The 22,876-nt window shown below is 39.2% G+C and overlaps 1 protein-coding gene across 1 annotated transcript in view; it reads right to left on the reverse strand.

Moving 5' to 3' along the window:
* Positions 1 to 22,876, reverse strand: part of PPIL2 (peptidylprolyl isomerase like 2) — a 66,357-nt gene that overhangs the window by 17,839 nt on the left and 25,642 nt on the right. Inside the window, exons 9-14 of the mRNA XM_079322465.1 lie at positions 22,556 to 22,631; positions 21,614 to 21,774; positions 20,023 to 20,098; positions 18,728 to 18,834; positions 7,093 to 7,182; positions 5,753 to 5,786 (exon numbers count right to left, since the gene is read on the reverse strand). Coding sequence (XP_079178591.1) covers positions 5,753 to 5,786; positions 7,093 to 7,182; positions 18,728 to 18,834; positions 20,023 to 20,098; positions 21,614 to 21,774; positions 22,556 to 22,631 — 544 coding nt within the window. The remainder of the gene's footprint in view (positions 1 to 5,752; positions 5,787 to 7,092; positions 7,183 to 18,727; positions 18,835 to 20,022; positions 20,099 to 21,613; positions 21,775 to 22,555; positions 22,632 to 22,876) is intronic.

A 22,876-nucleotide genomic window follows, 5' to 3' on the forward strand; every position in this document is an offset into this window, starting at 1 on the left:
TTTCTTTTTCAAGGAAAACCCCAAAGTATTCTCCTTAAATTAAAAATAGCCTGAATGTGCTTTTCATCAAACTCCAGCTAACCTCTGGAATTGTTCCAGGCTTCAAGTATCTGCTTGAAGCAGGACTAGACAGAACAAGTCAGAAGATGGCAAGTTACATCTATACATTTTTTAATTACTGAAATCCAGCATGACTTTCCCTGTGAAGATTAAGTACAGATCCCTCATCAGTCTAGGGCCAAGTGAGAGCAGTGTCTAATGCTCAGCTGGAATAGGGATTTTACATCCTTACCTTTTATTCTCCACAACAGAGCTCAATGTAAACTTGGGAAAACCACTCACAGGTTCCAAACCTACTAAAAATTATGAGGTGTTTGCAAGTATCTAGCAGACTTCACTGTGTTTATTATCAACAAAGTTGGGAGGTGTGGCTGTACATTTTCTGAAAGCAGAATGGATGCACACAGAGGAGGTGGGAGCATGGCAGTCTCTGGCTCCAGCCTTTTCATGTTATGTGCCACAAAGCAAGCAGGCTCCTCCTGACACTGCCCAAATCTTCCTCAGAGTGCACACAGATCTCTGCTGCCTATATTTGGAGTTGTGATGATGCAAACCCCTCACCCCAGTGCTGATGTACCAGCCTACAAGCAAAGCCCACGGAAAGCAAGAACTGACTCTGGGTGTTGGATTCATGACTGGCAGCACTGCCTGTCACTTCACCTCCCTCTCAGCTTATCTTCTGTCCAAGTGGAGCTGTGTGCCTACTGGACTTGCAAATGCTTCTCAGATCCTATTACAAAAGTGATGGGAAAGCATTCTGTGGGCTTCTGTGCTAAAAATCAGTTCACATGGCAGCAGCCATGGCCCCAGCACGTACTGCCACTGGCTGGATTGGTGCTGGGAATAAGTACAGCCTGCACATGGGAATCTCCTGCTTGCACAAAGCTGGAAGTGTACTTGTGATCAGTCATAGAAATTACACTGCCATTCAACAGCATTTAATCTGTACAGTGTCAATGCCTTCAGGAGCTAGAAAGACTTTTTGTACACTTCTGTAAAATAAAAATCACATGCCTACTCAGATACACATGATTCAAAGCTGCAGAAAGCTGGGACACAATTCCACACATTCTCCAGTTTAAAAAATTCTCTTAAATTAAAGATGTGTTTAACTCATTCTCACACAGAGAAGAAATGAAACAGACCACACAGCTCTTAGAAAAGAACATTAATAATTTCTGTGGCTATCCAGAGTGGTAAGATATATTTAGCTTGCACTGATGCAAGGTTAGGTATTCAGTCTTGTATCTGCATCTTGTGCTGATAGTAAACAGGTGAGCAGATCTAAACTGACATCTGAAGCAATCGCACATTAGCAACTACACAGAAAAAAGCCACATTTTCAGATTGTCTTTTGAACTAAACCAAACTACCCTTTGCTAGTCTTTGTTCCTACTAAAAGCATATAAAATTTTTTTGTACAACTTTCTTGCAAAGCGCTGAGAGATGCATCTAAAGCTTCAGAAATGTAGCATTCCAAAAGCCAGGTGTGGGCTGGGAATCATCATTCATGACAGTTGTGATTTTAAATAAATCCTTCCTTTTACTGGCTTAAAAATTGCTAAGCAGTGGTAAGGAAGTAGGAGGGTTCTGATTCACAAAAATGATGGCTTACTTTCTGTAATTTTCTTCTTGTCATTTGGAACAACGAGGTACATAATAACATCTGACACTTCTGTAGAGCTTTCCAAGAGAGATTCTGGAATAATTTTGCAAATATGAAAGCCTTAGCTCAGGCAATAAGTGCTTCTCTCAGATAAGAGGACATAGTACTCAACCCCACAAACCTGAGAGTGGATTTGCAGAGGGGCTGTAGATTAAAAGGAGCATATTCTAGATAAAAAGGTATTTCTCTTCTCCTTTTGCTGAGCTTCAATCAATTCTAGAACTGGTACAGTTTAAGAATTTCCATCTTAGGAAATCATGTTGCATTGATCAGATTTGTAGAGTCCTTTGCTATTTCAGAGGAGCTCTTCTTGCTGCCAAACAAAATGCAATTCCCATCTACTGGTGGTATTTCATCCTGGACTTTTACAGCTACAATGTGCCTCCTTTTTGCCCTCCTGGATTCATAAATCACAGGTTGATTCATTAGACCTTCCAACAGGTTGCAAGAGAGAGTAGCTGAAAAAAGCCTGTGTTGCTTTGAAAATGTGATGTTTTGCATATAGTTTTCCCTTTTTCATACAAGGGGTTAGGATATTAAACCTATTTTTTCTACATGCAAATTTTCTTCTATTATTTGGAACACTGAAAATACAGAGCAGCTGCTCCACTTGCACGACCGTGAGTTAGAATTACTCACAATGTTCAACCACTTACTTGTTATGAACAGCAGGAAAAGAGACACATTACAAATCTAAAATTCATTTTCAAATAATTAATCATTACAAAGAATGACCATGACTCAGCTTATTGCTCTGAATACTGCCTCTATGGGTGGTTATTTTGTTACAGAAGAAATAAGCTGCTGCACCACAATAAAATTTCTCCCAGTAGTCTTATGAAACGTTAAGGTGAAGGCTGTAGGAAAATGAGTCTGGTCCTCCAAAGCAGTGTCAGCCTTGCAGCACTGAGTATCTGACTGCTCTGGCAGTGCAGGTCTGACAGCTGTGCTAAGGTAAAACTCTATTCCCCACTCTTCCCAGGGTGGTATCTCAACTCCCAGGTGCCATAATGCTAATTTCCACCCTTCTCCATTCCAAGGTTAACTGCTGAGTACCAGGAATTAGCTGCCCTTCACGTGTCTGCTGGGTTACATTTACTTTTACGACAGTCCAAAAGAGACTCAAAAAGAACATACTGGGGAGCTGAATAACAAACTAAACAAGAGAGAACAGTTCAGCTGGAGCAGCCACAGGAGAGGACAGCCAGTGACAGCCAGCTTGGCATTTACCTCTGTGAGCTGTTTCCAAAACACAAGCACACTTAATCCAGGTGAGCCAAAGCACAGTTACAGTCTGTGTATGTATGACAAGTAACCTTCTGTCATGTTGTACTAATTGTGCCCAAATCTACCCAGAAGATGAACAGTCCTGGGCTTACTTAGCAATGGAGTGGGTGATCATCTCAGTATCTGGGGGCTGCAACCATAAACCTGATACCCTGACACATGAGATGAATGTCAAATGACAGAAACCAAATGGTGGGAAGATATTCTAATGAGTCTGTTCTAGTTCCTGAATTAATGAACAGGAATAATTAAATAAATAGAGGAAGAAAATATAGAGGCCTAACGCATCTTCCATGTATCAGTTTAGAAAAGGTATTTTAATTCAAAAAACAAACAAAAAGGCCAAATCTCTCAGCTAGAAATCATCAGTTAAAGCAGAAGGTTCGCTGTGGATGAGGAAACAAAGTATGTTCTTTTTGTTCTGAAGTCTTCCTACAAAAGGTTCTAATAGAAACAGTTTATAATATTGACATTTAAAGGGTAACCCCCCAAATAGTCCTCCCTATTGCCAACTGAAATATCTGGGAAAAAAGCCCTGTTCTGTACTCATATGCTTCTCTGATATTACAGAAGTCAAGTTATTTATTTCTAAAGCCCATTTAATCTCACAGACTTATTTTAGCTTTCAAAGGTGCATCTTTTTTTTTTTTTTTTCCTTCTAAGAAGCAGTGAGTAAAAAAAACTCTGAAATCCATTCCAGCAGAAGAAATAAAAAAAGGGAATTTATCCTGCAAATAACAAACAGGCCATAGGCAAAAAAGTACTTTGTACTGAATCCCAGTGCTTTACTCCAAAGCCTTCCTAAAGTGAATGTCTGCAATGACATTAATAATGCACAAACCAATGGACCAACATTTTTACAGCATGGGAGCCCAGGAGAGCATCAATCCTTCTGCCATGCTCAAGCAGTGCTGCTGAGCTGAACCCTCCTCTGGCTGCCAAGGGAACATCAAGCCTCAGGTCTGGCCACCTTCTTAGAGCTCGAGACATACAAGTGGAATTTCTGCCTCACAGTCAAGTGCCCCTGCATCTATCCAGTAGTCAGGAACAAATCCTGACAGACTACCTGCACTCTGTGAACTGTCTAAGCAGCTTCACTGAAGTATTAAACACAAAGGCATGACAGTTCAAGAGCAATCTACAGCCTACAGGCTCTCCATTTAGATTTTCTTGTGATATTATCATACTCAACAAGCAATTAGGTAAAGAAATATAAGATTCAACTGTCTTCAAAAAATAAAAGCCATTCAGGTGCAAAGAAGTAATTTGCACCATTTGGACTCTATAATAATTACAGCCAGTCTCCAAAGATCTGCAAGACTCATGTCTATTTGAGTGCACACTGTTCATTTCATTAGAACTTTAATAGTCCTGACAGATGTTTGCGAGACACCTCGCCTGCGATATATTCATATTTAATTAAGAATGACAAGGAGGAAAACAAGATGGAAAATACTAGAGGTCATCAGACTCCTTTTTTTAAGTGAAAGAATATACGTAGGAGGATTTTCATCCTATGTGCTTATTAGCATTTGATTTCCTACTGGTAAAGTCAGTGGAGCTGAGCCTTGCCCTTCAGTGCAGCAGTGAGGCCAGTCCTCTGCCCCTGTTAACTCTGCTGTCTTACAGCACTTCTGCCAATTGCACAAACAGAAACAGCAAAGATACCAGCAAGGTAATTTTCATTCCACAGCAGGATCTGAACTCCACCCTGCAAGGGTGAGAGGTGTCTGAGTCAACCTATTAAATCTCTCCCGTTTCCTGACACCTCTTTAATTTCTCATTTCAAAAGATGTTCCTAATTATGTCTTTTGGGATTTGAACCAAAACTTTCTGTATAAAAAAATCAAATCACATTTGACAGTCCAAGCATAGATGGTAACAATTCTTGTTAATGGGTTTTTGCCATTGAAACACTGAACCTTTAACTAGTCTTAAATCCTGCAGCTACTGATTATCACATACACTACAAGAAAAGCTGTTGGGCAATTCACACTAACATAATTTACAAAGTAAATAGATCCAAAGTATTTAACAGGTGAGGAGCTAGGAATGTTGGTGACAGCCACAAGTGGAAGACAGAAGGTGCAGGAGGAAAATGAGCAAATTTACAGCAGTGACCAGAGGTATTACATGGCCTATCTTCTGTGGTGGGTGATCCTCTGACACCCTTCAGCTGCTCTGCCTCCTCACCATTCCTGCTATGACTGTTCCCAGATCTCCAACCAAGAGAGAAAGAACAGGAGGAAGAATTTTGTAGCAGTGATCCCTAGAAGTTACAAAAAGAGCAGCTTGGGCTTTACAAGTCAGCTAGCTGGGAGAACAGATGGTGTCTGGCCAATCACCAATTCCAAGGTAGGTCTCAAGTATTTCATTAACACTGAATTTGAAAGTAACTTTGCATGACTGTGTTTCCTCCTTTGTTCTTTGCCCTGGAATACCAGTTGTAAAGTCATTATAATTTTCATTTATTTATTTTCTGAAGGAAAAAGGAAGCAAAAACTGCAAGAGTTCCTCATGGAAGAGTGCCCAAGCTTTAGACTGAGAATATATCAGATAAAATTCTGAACACAGTCAACATGGTCATAAAAATGTATCAATGAAACCTCTGCTCTGAAGTAAACACAATGTACTACATATCTTCATTTAGAGAATTTTAATTTTAAATTGTCTGGAAGTAAATGTAGCAACATAGTCCATGAAGTGAGAACAATTTACTTGATTCAAACTCAACCTTACCTGTTCCTGTTCCAGTCGGATCACCTCCTTGGATCTGCAGAATTAAAATTAAATCAGTGTTACATATGCATCCATGGGAAAGACACTAAATACAAACCATAAAAGCCAATTCTGCTCAATTTTTTGCTTTCTATATTGTGTCATGTTGACAAGTCAGCAACAAGGAAACCATTACCATTTATTTGGAGCTTATTTGTCAGCTGGCTGCCATCCCTGACGCTGCTTATCCATAAGCAGAATGGCAGTTTTATAAAAATAATAGGTCTTTTATGGGTAAATAGGGAAAATAACCAATCTCAAATGGGTTAACCAGATCATCCTTTTTATAATGTGCTGAATCAGAATCTGCTTTTTAACTGATGATGCACTGCTTTTAGAAATGAAAAGGCTTTACATTTTGCTACCAATCCTCCACATGATGGGAAGGCAAGAAAAGGGAGAATATGGAATATTTTTTGTATCTGAATCTGTATCCCACTCATTACCTCCAGTAGGAAAAATTCTCATGTGAAACTAATCTTTCAGTAACAAAACAGTGCAATAATCACTGTACTTGCAGGATCTACAGAAATAATATCCAGTGCTTTAATGCTAGTGGAGGGAGCGTGACACAATCAGTTCCAAAGTAATAGCACACATGCACAATTTTAGTTGTGAGTTTAACTATGAACTGAAATATACAGTGCTGTCAAAAGAAAAAAAGGCTTTTTGTAGGATGACAGGACAAAATGTAACATCCAGTGATGTTCCTTGTGACATGTGCTCTGCCTTCAGGATCAGGTTGCTAATTCTTCTGAAAGGAAGCTACAGGGCAGCTACAATATCCTAAGCTGCCTGGACTGTACCTCTGTAAATAAAGACCTTTGACTCCCAAAGACATAGTTCTGGAACACAAGCTGCTCTGGCACCCAGTGCTGGAGCACACTAGGAAAGGATGATAATATCCAAGTACCACAACCTGAAACATAAATTCAGATGCTTGCTAAAGTTTCATCTGAATGGGATTTCAACAGGCCATAGTATTACTTATCTAAATTACCACTTCCCTCTCCCTCCTTCTGTTCATTAACCACCCACCCACATCTTGGGGAAGATAACAAGAGCCAAGGCAATGACTCCTCAAGGTTTTGTCTGGGTGCTGAATGCAGTGATGCTCTGAGTGACAACGTTAGTCAGAGACAATTGTTAGTAACACCCATAAATACACATGGCATAGGTTAGGACAGCCCTAATTCTGATGGTATATTTAATAGATATCCAGTGCAAGTTGTCATGCATGGAAGAAACTAAAACTGAGATAAGTTAAATATGTGGGATATTTTGAGTTTTTTAATACTCACCACAAAATTCCGAATTGATCGGTGAAAAATTGTTCCATCATAATAATTCTTCTTGCACAACTTGATAAAGTTTTCACATGTTCGGGGTGTCTGAAAGACAATTGGAAGTTTTAATTAAGCACAACCTTTAAATAATCATTACAGTGCTTACAAGAATCACTTTTTACATAGAAACAAACATGTAGGACTTGGAGAGCTTGGAGGCTCTGTCTCCAGGAAAAGCCTGAAATACACCTTCTTTAAATGTACACTGGAGAGACAAACTGTGTTAAATAAATTAAACCCTGACCTTCCAATTAGCACAAAGAAGTGTTGAACATTAGCTCAGATAATGGGAGTTCCCAGTTGACATCATGATGGTGAACACAGGTAAGCTCAGAGACTTGTAAGTAACTGAGTTCCAGCACTGCATCACAATTCTGTTCCACAGGGGGGTTTCTAGCACTGAAAATGTTAATTTACCAGAGGAGAAAAAAACTGCCTTCTCTGCTCCACTATTTGAAAGTGAGTACATTGAAGCTAACTGGGAGAGAAGCATTTGGTTCTCTTCATCACTTGGAAGTTACAATGGGTGTGACCCAAGTCACTGGATCACAGAAAAAATAAAAAACCGGATAGTTTTCAAAATTCCGAATTAAAAAAAAAAAGCTAAATATATTGCGAACTTCTAATTCACTATTACAGTGGAAATTAAAGTTATTTGGTGAATTTATGAGCCATGACATTCAAACAGTACCTTCTGAATAACTTTACTTTCCACCTAATCATCCTTCCACTATAATTGTATGTGTTCCCTTCTCTGCAATACTAAAATACCTTCAGACACACAAACACGAGTACAGAAACAGCCTGTTTTCTATACTTGGACATGTTTGCCAGCCCCACTGTGGATTATGTGCAGAAGTCTATTTCAGTGTTACAAAAGATCACATCTGAGTTCTTACAGGCCTTAAAAATATCCTTATTGCTGGATGTGCTGTCAAGTAAAGCCCCAGCATGAGCTGCAAGTGAGCACACACAGGATTTGTCTTTGTGAAAGGCACCAATTCACTTTGCACTGCTGTGATATCACTCTTGGTCTGGGAGCTGCTGAGAGACAGAGACTCAGCCATGCAACCTGAAGTGACTTAAAAGCAAAAAAAAACCCAAAAAACAAACCAAACCCAAGGCCAGCCTGATAATAATAATTTAATGATGAAATAATCTCCACCTCTTGAAAAGCCAGTCCATACAAGTATTCATCCAGACCCTACAGAACTTCAATTTGCTGTATTTTCTCACCTGAAACACAATCATTCTCACCCCTCTTTATTTACATTGAAATGTCTCTTAATTTTCCAAACAAACTTTACCTGTCATTATAAATTCTTTATGTTGATACCTTCTTAATTATTCTACTCAGATGACAGCTGGGTCACAAGTGAAAAAATTAGCAAATTTTAATCTTACACCAGCCATTATTTCAGATTTCCTACAGAACTGATTACTGAGTTAAATGGTAATGGTACCATAATAGCTTTATTGTAGAATGTCACCAAGACATGTACTTTGGTGGCATCCTGGGGGCACCTCATAAGTAACTATATTCCATAAAAACTCTATCAAGTAACAGGAGGTTTTCTGACAGTTTCAATGTTTAGAGTAAATGTGGATTAAAAAAAAAAAAAAAATTCAACCTATATGCTTTAAAATAATCTTTGTACTTGATTTTTTTTAGCAAAATTCAACCCCTGAGGAATCACTTGTGCAGCACATGCTTCCTTTATAAGACAATATCATAACAGCCTTGATCCTAGTGTTTTGCTATTAGCTATTACTTGTGGAAAATGTCAGTAAGGATAAAAATAAGTTTATTTATGAATAATTTCTTTATGAATCAGAAATGGAATCAGCAGCTTTTAGCCTAAGGCACTTTATCTCATGAGAGCCAAGCACTCTTTGGAGAGGGAGACACAGTTAATAAGTTCTCGAGGGGGAATACAGCAACCTGTAATTAATTTTTTACAAAAAATGATACCAGGCAAAAGACTGAGTCCCCTAGGAATGGACAGCAAATAATTTTAAATTTGCACAAAGTTGATAACCCAAAACAGATTCCCTGTTTATTTCTAAAACATGATTTCTTAAATATACATCAAAAAACTGGCTCTAGTAATGTACTTTCATGCAGGACCTGTGCTGACCCTTCTCTCTAAATGGATTTCTAGCTATTATACCCTTTCCCAGAAATAAGCTGTTCAAATGTAACTTGAGAATATTTAGTATATATGCAATAGTCATTTCACTGCAAGGTTTTCTTTAAATAATTGCCACCAAATTGGTTCCCATGGTCACCTCATGCATCACTGAGATACATTTGGCAGGTAAACAGTTCCTTAGCAACATTACCACTACCTTTTATAGTGCTTTTTAGTAGACACAAATAAGGTTTGCATTCAATCAGTAATAAACCCCAGTTTCAGTCATGCTGTAGATCTAGAATATCTGGCTCAGATTATCTGATTTATTCAAAGCAGTTAATGTTCTTGCCAAATCTCACACTGCCAAGCACATTTCAGGGATTTTTTAAAGCAACATCCTGTCCAAAGCAAGAGAAAAAGTCTTGAGGATTATGGAGAAGGTGCAGATCCTCAGTAATGAAGTTGTGTTCTGCACCGACCATACAAACAAGGCCAGTCTTTGAAGTCTTTGTTCCAACTACAAAGACTGATGACATATAAATACACATAAACAAGCCTGACTTGCTGTTTGGTGTAAGATCTTGTGGCAGGGTCAGACTCCCAGTCTCTGAATGCAAAGCTGTCTCCTTCTTCAGAAACTTCCTGCACACCACTTGCCTTATACCATTTCTGAAGGAGGAGGGGGCCAAGGCACCTGGAAATGCAGGAGGTATCTTGTTCTTTCATCAATGACTGTGCTCCAGGCTCTCTTTTTAGTTCTGACTGGTTTTGCCTTAAAGGGCCTCAACAGCAACAGCTAATTTTTCCCTCTTTATCCCTTTTACATTAAGCAGGAAATAACTTAGACCAATACGTAAGGAAGCCAAGGGAAAAATGTCACCCTGTTAACCTGATCTGAAATCCACCAACAGAATACAATGCTTTAAATCTACTGCAATATCTTCTCAGAATGATGCAGTAACAGCCCAAAAAATGGAGAATTTAAAAGTTGTGGAAGGCTTTTCTGACCAAAGGAAGAGAAGTCCTGAGAAAGACTCCTTTTCTTAGGTCAGGGTGGGACCATGTCAGTGAATGCAATGTCTCTATGATGTCCTTCAGCTAAAGACATTTCTCTTTCCAAATGACAAATAGTAAGAAGAAAAATTTTATTTATACCAAAAATGAGTCACCTGCTCCAACTGTGCTCCCTATTTATTTTGTAGATGCCAGATAACTGTCTTTCAACTGCTGAAAATTCACACCCAAGACAAGCAGTAAAATTTTAATAAATGCTTTGAGACAGGAATCTAGAAGAGTACTTATCCCAGAAGATGCCACAAATGCTTTGCTTGGCTCACAGATATATATATTTAATGGGGCCACAGCCCAATGGTTTTCTAAGTAGGTTTAAGTCTCCATTTAGCTAACACACTTACTAGCATGGAAACATCAGCACTCTACCAGTTACTATGTGCAGACAAATTTCAGAGTTAAAAGAGATTGCTACAAAGAATGACCCTGCAAAAACAGCAGTGAAAGGAGGCTGTGAAATCATGAAACTGGGAGAACACTGAAGAAAGGAATATACAATTTAGAAAACCAAAGCAAAACAGAAAAAAAAACCCCTGACTGCTTACTACAAACTCCTAGGATAAATGCAGATTTTATCCGAGCCAATTTCAGTTTCCATTTTGCCAGCAAGGGTGGCTCCAAGCCAGGTAAAATTCATCTCTCCTGCTGCATCCCTAGACTGAAGGGTGGGACCAACCAAGCCAGGTCCTTATCTGATTTTCCAGTCTGCAGCTGCTCTTTCTCATTAGTTAAAATGGGTCATTACATTTGCAAAAGTTACCTTAACTCAGAATCTGTACTGGGCAGCGAAGAGCCAAACAGGAGGAGATGAAAAACCTGCAGCACTCCTGTTGCCAAGGTGCAGAGATTGGAAAAGAGGGGAGAGCTCCTGAGTTGTTGCCATGACTGCAAGGAAAAAGGCTTTACTATGTGAAGAGCTAATCATTTCAAAATGCTCCATCCCTTGAGGATGTGCACGAACCTTGAAGGGAAATTTCACACTAAGCATTCAGAAGCTGTCATTCGCACATCTGTATAATTTTCTTGTGCTAATTCCACTTCCCTTTTCTTTCTTTTTTCTCTCTAAATTGGATGAACTGTAGTAGTGGCATTAAACTACAGAGCCTTGCTATATGCTCATTAACCCTATGTTTCAAAGTAAGAAATAATGAAAAGCTCATTCCTCTCAAATTAAAATTGCATTCTACAGCCTTCATCTTATCACACAAATGCCAGAATTCTGCTACTAAGAGGCATGAACTAGTGATGGAAATTCCTAAAGCTTCAAACGAAGCTTTCCATTTTCTTAACATAGATCCCCTTTAAAATGCAAGGTGTATTTTGTTTTGCTTTAATCCATTTATGTAGTGTTACATAGAGCATTTTCAACCGTGTAATTGTTCATTCAGCAACTCTTCTAATGCGTGAGCCCATAAAGAGGTGATATGGTAAAGTTTAAACTTAGTTTCTCCCCTACATTTCAATCTGTAGCACTCAGCCTATCCATCACACAAAAGAGAACTCAACAATAAAAGCATGGCTTTTTGGGGCCTTACTCAGAGCTAAATGTAATGGTACAATTTCAGGAATAACCATCCATCAGGTGCAAGTGTCTGTTTCCTCCTCCAAGCCATGGAAGGAAACATGTAAATGTTTCAGTGTCCAATACTGTTCTGGAAAGCCATTTAAATCACGGTGTTTCACTTTGCACCAATGAACTATGAGCACATTCCATTTGTTTCACAGCAAGAAGGACAAGAAAACCCAAAACTCCACAAAGCCCACTGCAAGAGAAGGGGAAGATTTTCACTGTGGGAAGCCCATGACATTTCCTGCAGGAGAAAAGTTTACTCCAGACCTAAACACCACTCCCTGCCAGCTCCACTTTCCTGCTAACAGCTCCCCAGTGTGAGAGAGGGACCCAGCCACTGACAGGTGATGGTGGCAAACAACAGCTGCCTATGGTGGTTCAGTGCAAGAAAGCCACAGTTCATCTAAGGGACACAGTTCTCAATCTGGTTATACCAACAGCAAATGTGTTCAGGCAATTTGTGATCTGTGATCAGAAGAGCACAGTTCCAGAGATTGAGCACTGGGAGACATGAAAGCATTGGGGCACTGTGGGGTAAAACACTCAGCCAGACTCCTACTGATAATAAAAAAGCATCAGAACAAGCTAACTATGCCTTGGGAAATAGATTGCTGACTTGATAGCAAACTTTTGCCTATTTTGCTACCTCAAAGCCTCCAAGTTTGCTTAGAACAAAGAGCAGAATTAATTCATTTTCATTACACAGAAACTCACTGTAATTTAATCAGCTATTTAGCAAAGACTTCAGCAGATAGCTAAATTTCACTTTTAAAAGGCATTTCTTCCACAATACTGACGTTCATGATGTTACTGAAAACTTTTGAAGTCTAAGCAAGATGCTCAGCTTAGACAAGATGCCTGTAAAAAGATGACACACTTCAGTTTTACTTCTCACATTTTTGCAAACACAGGGACAATCAATCAGTTTAGCTGAGCACAACTCAAAAGAAACAAGGCATCTAATTCAGTCATGTAATTTGTCAGTGTTAACTACTAGTTCTCCAGAGAACTAGTAGAGACAGAGTCAGCCACAGTTACTCATTTACTTGAGTGGTAGAAAACAATACTCTTCCCCCCTTTACTGCCCTCTCCAAATTTGTCATCCCACAAGGGTTAAGGAGCTTGTCAGAAGCAGAGTGAAGGGCTGGTGCTGATGAGGACGGACTGGTAAACAAGTGGGTACAGTCTAAATGAGGATGCAACTTTAATTGCTCAAGCAACCTCCAGGAGCTTTAAACTTGGAGTAACGCAGGTCCCACGGCGGCTCCCTGGCATTTCATCAATCTGCAACTGCCTGCATATAAATTCCACCTCTTCTGAAGATGCAACCTGTAACAATTTCCACGCTAGACAGAGAAGCTCTGGTAGCTGTCACTACCCAAGGTCACCCTGCTCTCATCGGAGCAGCCAAGGTACAAACAAGAAACACGTCAGAGAAAGATGAAGAGCAGCAGCTGTGTAACTCCAAACCACCCACCTCACCCTCGGGTTTGGGATCACTAAGTGGCAGACACAGCTGGTATGGGATGTCTGCTCCTCGTGTCTGGAAATGTCAGAAATCAAGGGGCACAATCAATTCCCTTCCCAGATCCAGCTTGCCAGGGCAGTTGGGAAGGCAGAAAAGGTCCAAATGTGCAAAATGCCCTTCCTCCAATTACTCAGTGCCAGTGGCTGCCAGGAAAACACACAGACAACCCAGGGCAGCAGGGACAGGTTCATGGGGAGGTGGCTCAGCATGTAAAGCTGTGGGAATAAGGAGGAAGGGGGACATTCAAAAGGATGATGTTTGTCTTCCCAAGTAAATATAACGGTGATGGATCCCAGCTTTCCTGGGGATGGCTAAACACCTGCCTGCCCTTGGGAAGGATAAGGAATTAATTCCTTACTTTGCTCTGCTTATGTGTGCAGCTCTTGCTTTACTTGTTAAACTGCCTTTACCTCAGCCCACAAGTTTTCCCCTTTTCTGGTCCTCTCCCCCATCCCACTGGTGGGGGAGTGGGTGAGTGTCTCTGTGGGGCTTAGCTGCTGAGTGGAGTTAAACCAGGACAGGGTGTTGTGCCCCCAAAGTTAAAACTATTAAAATATCAGCTTCCAATCACTTAGAACAACCTAGAAGTGACCTGCTCATCAAGATGACTGTGCAAAGCCATCCTACTCTCAGTCCCAAAGAGCAATAGATCTGTCTGCTATTGTACCACTTGGAGGAAAAAACACACCAAGAAGTAACAACATCCTCTCTTAACAAACATTTTTTTAAAACATATGAAGCTCTTCTACTGGAAAAACACAGCTTTGTTTGTTCTTAGTTTCTGTTGACAAGATCTCTCAAAGTTGAGAGTTGCAGCTCTTCCTATAATAGCCTATTTTGATGAAAAAATATGAAATAAGCCATTACAACCATTCCGAGACCACTGTATTTCATCCCTCCAATCCTATCACCAAATGAACAGATACTAGTAAAACATCAGCCAGTTATTTCCCAGACAGTGCCAATATCATGTTGATAGAAAGCAAGTAGAATGGAGGTTTAAATCAGAAAGAAAATGAGAGATTCAGGAAGACTGGAGAACCTCATCATGCCAGGAGGTCAAAGGACTTCTTCAGCACCTCACTTCTTTGCCACTGGAAATGGATAAGAAGTTTACAGGCTTCTGATCTTCAGAACAGTCCCTCACACAAAAGGAGAGATGATTTCAAAGAATAGGGGCTGGATTACACATTTATAGATCACAGGCATATTTAACAGGTCAGAGGGCCTAAAAAGATTAAAACATCAATGTTTGTAGAGTAACAGCTTCTTTGGGAAGCTAAGCCAAGACATCATCGTTAAGCAGAGTTTGCCAGGCCCTAAAACCTCAAAAAGCATTTGTGGAGTGTCATGGAGCTTTGAAATCCATCTCATATTCTTGTTTTGCCATCTTACCCTTAAACCTTAAAGTATTAAACCTGAGAGAGACAAGCGGATTTATTAAACCTGCCATGGCAGCTACAGATTAGTATTTGATGAGTATTTGATTGCAGCTCTTGGCATGTGCTGAACCACCAGATCATCTCCCCAGTGACCACCTGCATGCAGAGGACTCACCCAGCAGAAAAGGGAGATAGAACATCAAACCACAAGTTCATCATTTTGACATCATTTGTCTTCTGGAGCATTACATTTACATATTTACATTTACATATTTATTTATATTATGTAGACATATACTTTTAAAAATATATACTAAACCACCTACAAGGTAAAACTCCATCACTATAGTCACTAATACAGCAGAATACACATAGATAATATGCAGTTGTTTCCAGCAGCATTCTGATCAAAGCAACTAAAAGAACTTGAGATTAAAAAAAATCACATGTATCACATACACAAATAAAAAATAAAATATAATACAAGAAATTCAGTGACATTCATTGCTTTTCATCAGTTATTTCCTCAGAATTTATGTGTTTGACATGCATAGGACTAGAATTGAAAGAATAACACTTGTTGGATGTTAAATCTTCTGTACTTGCCAGAATTAGTTTTGGCAAGTAGAATTTTTGTAAATTTTTATCCAATTAGTGTATACAACAAATGCTGCTTATGCACAGCTGAACTCAGCTTCCTGGAAAATGTCCCTACAAATGGCCATCTGATTAGTCCCCATCAGGAGGAACATACTGTATCTGAATAGGAGATTGAAAGAAAAACAAATGACCAGAAAAAAAGCAGCTGCACACTGCTGTGATCCCAAGAGAGAATGGTACCTTTGCTCATGCAAGGCACAAATTCAAAAGGGTGCAGAAAAACCCAGCTTATCTTCCAAAGCCTTTTTATTGTCTTTTTTCAGGTCAATGACTGAAACCACACACCATCCTTCTGGAGCCTGAGTGAAGTTTTCTGGTGCTCTGAACAAGTGATTTCAAGCACTGAAAATATCTGGATTCTAGTCCTATTTCATACTCTTTCTGAATCTTGTCACAAAGTAACTGATGACTTCAATCACATTGCAACACTGATTTCCTGCCCTGGATCAATACAAAACATTTCTTGATTAGGTTTTTGGTGCTAGGAAGAATTTCATCACTATCAATCTTACAGACTGGCACCTTAAAATACTAGTATATGAAGAACCCTATATTTATTTTTAAACAAAGGTTTCCACATGTACATATAGACTGAACTACAAAAAATCCACACTGGCAAATAGCCCACAAAAATAGGAAAGGAAGGAGACAACAGAGCTGTGAAGGGACAGGGAGTGAGTGCTCAAGGAGACTATTGAAGGCAACAGATACTGGGCAGATTTCAGAAGCAGTGCTGACTGCTGACAGCACAACAGGAGTATTTTGCTTAAATACAGACAAGAGGCATGAAAATCCAACTGCAGACTCCGTACACATACCATCGTAGAGAGCTGCTCTCTATTTTAGTGAGGGGACTTCACCTCAAAGTATGTATTGAAATCTCAACCATAAGACTATTTAAAAATGTAATTTAAATGTTGCAAGTTCTACCACCAGACACAGGTATTTATCTGTCATATTTTTATAGCAACTTCATCCTCAAGCTTCCTTAAACATTTCACAATCATATATTTGAAGTACTGTGAAATTATGATCATTGTCATGGTGGCTTCCAAAATGACCAGAGCACAGGATATCCTTCAGCAATTAAAAAAACCCTGTGCTGTTTAATTTGAGTGAGCATTATGGTACAGTCCTGTTCCCCTGACTGCATTTAAGGACCTTACCCACACTATACACTTTGACAGGAAATCCAAAACCTTTATATAAATTAGCTCCAATTAGCTCCCAGGACTGGTCCAGCCTGTGCACTGGATAAGGCAGAAAAGCTCATAAAAATTTGGCATATGATTAATTAAGACTATTGCCACGCATATTCACAAGCAGGGTGAACTGGAAGTGCTTAACAATGTTTAGATTTTGGCACTTTCCCATTTTCTACCTGGATCTTTGCAGTCTCAATAGATTCACTGTAGCTGATGTGTATATATGTTTGTAACCTATGTATGTGCTATATATTTGTAATATGTTTGTCTGTCTGCACTGAGCTGACCTCAGTGTGACTCAGGAAAACCAAAGTTAGAAGCACAAATTCCTTATTTAGTAGAGGGAGAAAAACAAATGCCTCCCGGAAAGAACTGATTTCACAGACCTAGCATGATGACCTAAGGTGGATGTTGTGAAAACCTCCCTACAGCAGCAAGTTTTTCCTATTTATTCTAAATATATGTCTTTTTCCCCTCTGCAGTGCCAAAGGTCTGCTAAATTCACAGAGATTTAATTGACATGAAGGCACAGATGGCTGGAGGCCAGCACTGGAGCGTGTCTGGTTGTGTAAAACAGAGCACACTTCCAGGCTGTGCATGAGGAAACTGTGTGTGTGAACGGTGGATGAATAGGATTCATCTGGAAAAAGAGGAAACACAATGGATATCATATAAGAAGTTTATAATGAGCAACTGAGCCTGGGTCCTCAGGACTGAGTGACACTGGTCACACATGTGGCCAAAAAGCCCATGCTGACAAGAATAGCTGCAGTCAGCCTGCTTTAGCCAGGAGCCAGTTTGAGAACATATGGCAAAACAAATGATTCAATGCAATCTGCTCGTTCTGCCACTTCCCCTAAATATTGCTGTACTCACATCCTCTGCTTTTTGCCTTATTACAGTGTTACTATTTCAGAGCATGGAAAACACCTGTAGGGATGACAGAGACCTACAGAATTACTAACACCATACACTGCTGTGGAGATTCTCATGCTGTTTGCAGAGATCAGCTTGAGATGTTTACACATATCTTGCTTCTTACTCATGTGAGAGAAAGGAAGAGAAGGGAAAGCCAGAAGGCTGTTTGCTCCTTTTTCATCCTTGCATGCAAAAATGGATACATTCTTCTAGTACATCTGGATTTCACACCAGGCACCCCAGCTCCTACCCAGCACCACTGCCCTTAAGCTTTGTGAGCCTCACAAGAAACAGAAGTTTTACCATTTAAACCCCCATTCACATCCTTCAACTTCTTAAAATACCAACTTTCAGGCCTATTATATCCTGAGACAAAAATCCCAGGAAACCATCGAAGGTTTGAAAACTTCTTTCCTTTTATAGAAGTGGCTGTACAAATAAATAAGCAAACACACTACCCAAGCAGTGACGTCTGAGACATCACTGTCGCCACAACTCATTCATCTATCAGAAGTCTTGCCATGTTTATTATTTTAAGAGCCACTGATTTCTCCCAGAATCAGACTGTATAGACTACAAAAAACTCCAGTCTGTTGTTTTTTTAAATAAACTTCTCTTAATGGCAAAGGGAAGGTGTTTGAAAACTTGAAGTTTAAGAACTGGGACAACAGGAAGAAAAAACATATTCTAAGGTTTTCGTTTAGGTTTGTTCTATAAAGATTAGGCTTTAGAAACAAATCTAACCATTTGTGGAGATCTTAACAACATGGACTCAGACTAACAGACTGCTCTTGGTTTCAGTGAGGTTCTTTCCCCGATTCTGTCAGTAAACTTTTGTGTAACCTTGGATTATTCCCTCCTTACTGTGCTCTGCCTTCTCTTTGCTCTCTTCCATCCTGGTCATTGTTTGGGTCATTAATCCTGACCCTTTGAGGCTCTGAACATGTACCTTGACATATTGCAGGCAGTGCACTAAAATGATGGGACTAGTCACAGAGAAAAATTACACATATAGTGTAAATATATACAGTTAATGAATTTAGATATATATATAAACATTTCCATGGCCAGCTCTAATTCTGGTTGCTATCTACAGAAGTACATCTTATGGGGCACAGTACCATGTCACAGTGCAGCTCCAAGTTCAGGTCTCCTTTATTTGTGTGAAGTCGCACATATCCCTTCTTCTTCACATACTGGTATCTCACAACATCTTCTTCAATAGCAGCTGCATCAAAGCAAAAGACAGTAATTAAACTCTGTAAGCTTGCTCTTTAGAAATCCTTAAAAATTATCAGTAACCATTTCATAGAACCTACTGTCTGACCTCTTCTCCTGTGAGACTGAGTCTTGAGGGGTCCTACTCTACAATCCATCTAAGACAATCTTGCATTAATCTCTGTGCAAAACACTTTCCATTACAATAAACCACCAACTCTTTGAGAACCAACCAAATAATGTATATTTTAAATCCCAGAAGCATTCAGTATTACAAACTATAATTTTCAAGCAATGCCTACCAACCACAAATGCTACTTTGAACCCAAATTGCTTCTTGTCAATCCTGGAAGCCAGGCAGGTAGTCATCAGTCAACCACAAACTGCTGACATACAGAGACGTACCCAGTTCTGAAAACAACTGAAGCTGTTACTGGACACATTACTGGTAAGTTAAATAGAAGGATCAATCTGTGATGTTTCCATTCCCATTTTCTCAAAATGTCCACTTAGTCAGATATTTTCTGTACTCAGCCACTTTCTAACCACTGTAACTTATCAAGTAAAGGAACCAAATTTGGTAAATATAGTTTTTAACAATGTGTTCAATCTTTGCCTATGTATGTGCAATTTAAATTTTAGTGCCCAACTTTCTCAACTGGAAATACTAATGACTCAGCTATTTAATCAATACCCAGACTAAATAAATCTTACACATATGCATTTAGGCTGGAGAATAAAAGGCTTTTTTTTTTGTGTATTAGAATGTATTTTCGTGTGAAAAGCAGTAAACCAAAAGTCACCATCGCAAAATTTGCTGCTGTTCTAATACTGGGGTAGGCCAAAAAAGTGGGGAAGGTTTTGTATGGTATCTGAGGAGAGATAATATTTCATTCCTAACTTAGAAAAAGGGGTATGTTAATTCATCATCCCTGAGCATAGAAAATGTCTCATTAAGTTTGGTTCAAAAGAAGTAACTGTCATTCAAAGACAAAGCTTGATAGTAATTGCTCCAGTATTTTCAGAACAACCTCACTGGAAAGTAAGGATATATCTGGTCAGGGAATACATTTCCATGGCATCAGCACCTACCAACTACCACTGCATTCCTTCAACCCTCAGAAATGTATATGTGCTAAGGAGCCCACTTGGAAATTTAGAAATAAATAAATGATTTGTAGGTAGGTAGTTCTGGTACCTGCTTCGTGGGTAGTTTCAGGCACCATTGCAGTGGAGGTGAAGGAAGCACTTACAGCTCCAGTGGAATAGTGAGCCTGTTTGCAAAGGAAAAAGCAAGATCTTAGAATTTATCTACCAAAGATACTACATAAGCATTAGAAACACACAAATCCATCCTTCTGAAGGCAGATTTTCTGCTCTAGCTCCTACTGAAAGAAAAAAATACCCAGTGCAGTGATAATTCTCCATCTGTTGCCCACATTTGCTCTGATGAAACTGTAGTTAAGGCTGCTCATGTGCTGAGCCAAAGGGGCTTAACGCTTCCACTCCAGTTTAATATATCACTATGCAAAGATTCTATTATCAGAATTTATTTGTGTGTCCATGGGTAGAGATAGGCAAGGAGTGTTTCTGCCAAAATATCTGTAGAAGTCTCCAGTGCTGCTGAGTGGAAGGAAAATCCAGTGAATCACAGGGATACTGCAGGGGTGAGCAAATCAGCCCCTGCCACAGCTGGCCCTGCTGTGTGCAGAGGCACCATCCTATGGTTCCCAAGGTCTATTTTGAGCTCTGTAATTCTGCAGAAGGGAAATGTTAATGTCACACATGGATTTTGTAGTAAATTACAAAGATCTAATAAACCCAGAGACATGTTTAGCAGTTCCAGGGAAATGCCTGTAAAGAGTCCAGCCAGGTTATTGCTCATTCCATAAGGTTTCACTGCATCCTAAGCAAGTTTACAGCTATGCCCATCCATGTCATAAACTGAAAATCCAACTTCCCAATATGTGTAGAGATCATCCTTACCTCTGCCCTCTTTTTTCTTCTCCTTTTTTTTTTTAATTTGAACATTACAATGTCCCAAAAAGGGGGCATTTGTGATCCTACTCACATACCCTCCCTAATCTGTCTCTAAGCCCTCTCATCAAAAGCTGTATGCTGCACTGCTGTTAATTTTCATGTAAGTGTAATCAAAGCAAGTAGACACACACATCCCAGAATTATAAAGGACAGAAGAATACTCTCTCTTGTCCATTTCAGTCTTTGATGTAGGAAATCTAAATGCAGATGACTTGTTTCTCTTGCCAACCGTGAACATGCACCTGGAAGAACATCCTTTAAAATACTCCACTAAACCCTCTATTCCAGTGGAAAAAGAAAATGAAGGAGCAGCTGTGGATGATTTATGTATTTGTCCACACCAGAAATGATTCACTTGCACTACCCTTAAGGTGTGCTCTCTCTGCCAATAATTGCAGGAAGCAATGATAAACAAACTCGAAGTGAGAGATTCCAACCTGGGAACAAGCTTCTGCCAACACAGACATAACCACATCACAAGGATTCTTCCTTCTTATTGTGATTCAGTCCTCAAATGTTTAGGTTCATTTGCAATGATTTAACAAATAGAAACTCACTGACACATACTATGCATGTCTAAGGAATCCTGATACGATTCTCATATTTTCATCTATGACAAATTTCTGTGTGAGAGAAAACAGAAGGAGCAGTGTTTGTTTATACAGCAATACGGCCTCTAAGAAGAAAAACAACTATTACCATTTGTGAAGAAGTCAATCAGTACCAAACTACAAATTAAATCAACTTACTGCATTCAGCTTATCCACTTTCTTCTTTTCAGGAGCCTTCATAGTAGCTGCTAAAATATCATCGCCTTTGAATTCCTTATAAAGCTCTAGTAAAGTCTCCCGGGTCTCTGTATTTGTATTTTTCAAGTAGTAAGATGGATCTAATTTTGCCTTTTCTTCATCTAGGTAAGACAAAGTTAAATCACTCAGAATTAAAAGAAACATTGTATTTTGTTCTCCTTCAGTTTATTACATAAATTACACAAAATTTTTCCAGATATAAATGCTACCTTTTTAAAATGAAAAGATCTAGCAACTATATATATTCCCCCAGACACAGTGACAAATAGCAATGCATAACACTAATGATAGTGTAACCCAAAATATAGCACAATAAATGCCAATATGATGTACAAGAAAAAAAAAGCCAAGCCAACTATCATGAAAATTTCAAACCACTAGAAATTATATAAGTCTATTCAAGTCTTGTAAAACTTTTATAGAACAATAAAGACAAAATACAGTTAGGTACAATATAAACTTCTGTCCTTCATCTCCTCAGTGAATGGCCAGGCCTGTGATACAAAAATCTCAGGATCAGATGTGACAGTAGGGGGAGGAGGTTGTTGAACTAGACTGTGGAATTTGATTTAGTTAATATTTTAATTTAGTATTTAATTTTTACAAGTTTCACTTGTCCTCTGTCTTGGTATGCTTATTGTTTGCTAGATATTAGATACTCCATATCTGAGATAATACTCACTTACTCTGATTGGGTAAATAGAAAGAGATGCTTGCTTGCCCAACAGTAGATTAAAAAAACCCCACAAACCAGATACAAGCATAATAAGCTAAGCACTGAGAGATATCCTTCCAGAAAAGAGAGCCCATTCCACAACATCATCTTCAGATTTTGCATGTCTGGATTAGTGTTTTCTCAGCCTATCTTCAATTCATCCTTACCTGGATCAATTACTTTTATGTTGTTCTTAACATGAAAGAAGTTTGAGACATTGAACTTATCCAGGTTTGTTGGATCCTGAAAATAACAATAATTAAAAGAATTAATATCAGAAACCTTGGTAAGCACATATTCCAAGCAACAGACTAGACTGAAGGGCAGACACCATAATAAATAAATAGGGAGAGCCAGAATAACTTCCATACTCCTCAAACCACAGAAAGATGAAAAAAAAATAAAGCAATCAACCCCAAGCAACATCAGCAATGAGTCTGTTCACAGCAGACTCCTCAGGGATCTGCAATTCAGTTCCAAACATAATA

The sequence above is a fragment of the Erithacus rubecula genome, assembly GCF_903797595.1.
Source record: "Erithacus rubecula genome assembly, chromosome: 19".
In the NCBI taxonomy this organism is placed as follows: Eukaryota; Metazoa; Chordata; class Aves; order Passeriformes; family Muscicapidae; genus Erithacus; species Erithacus rubecula.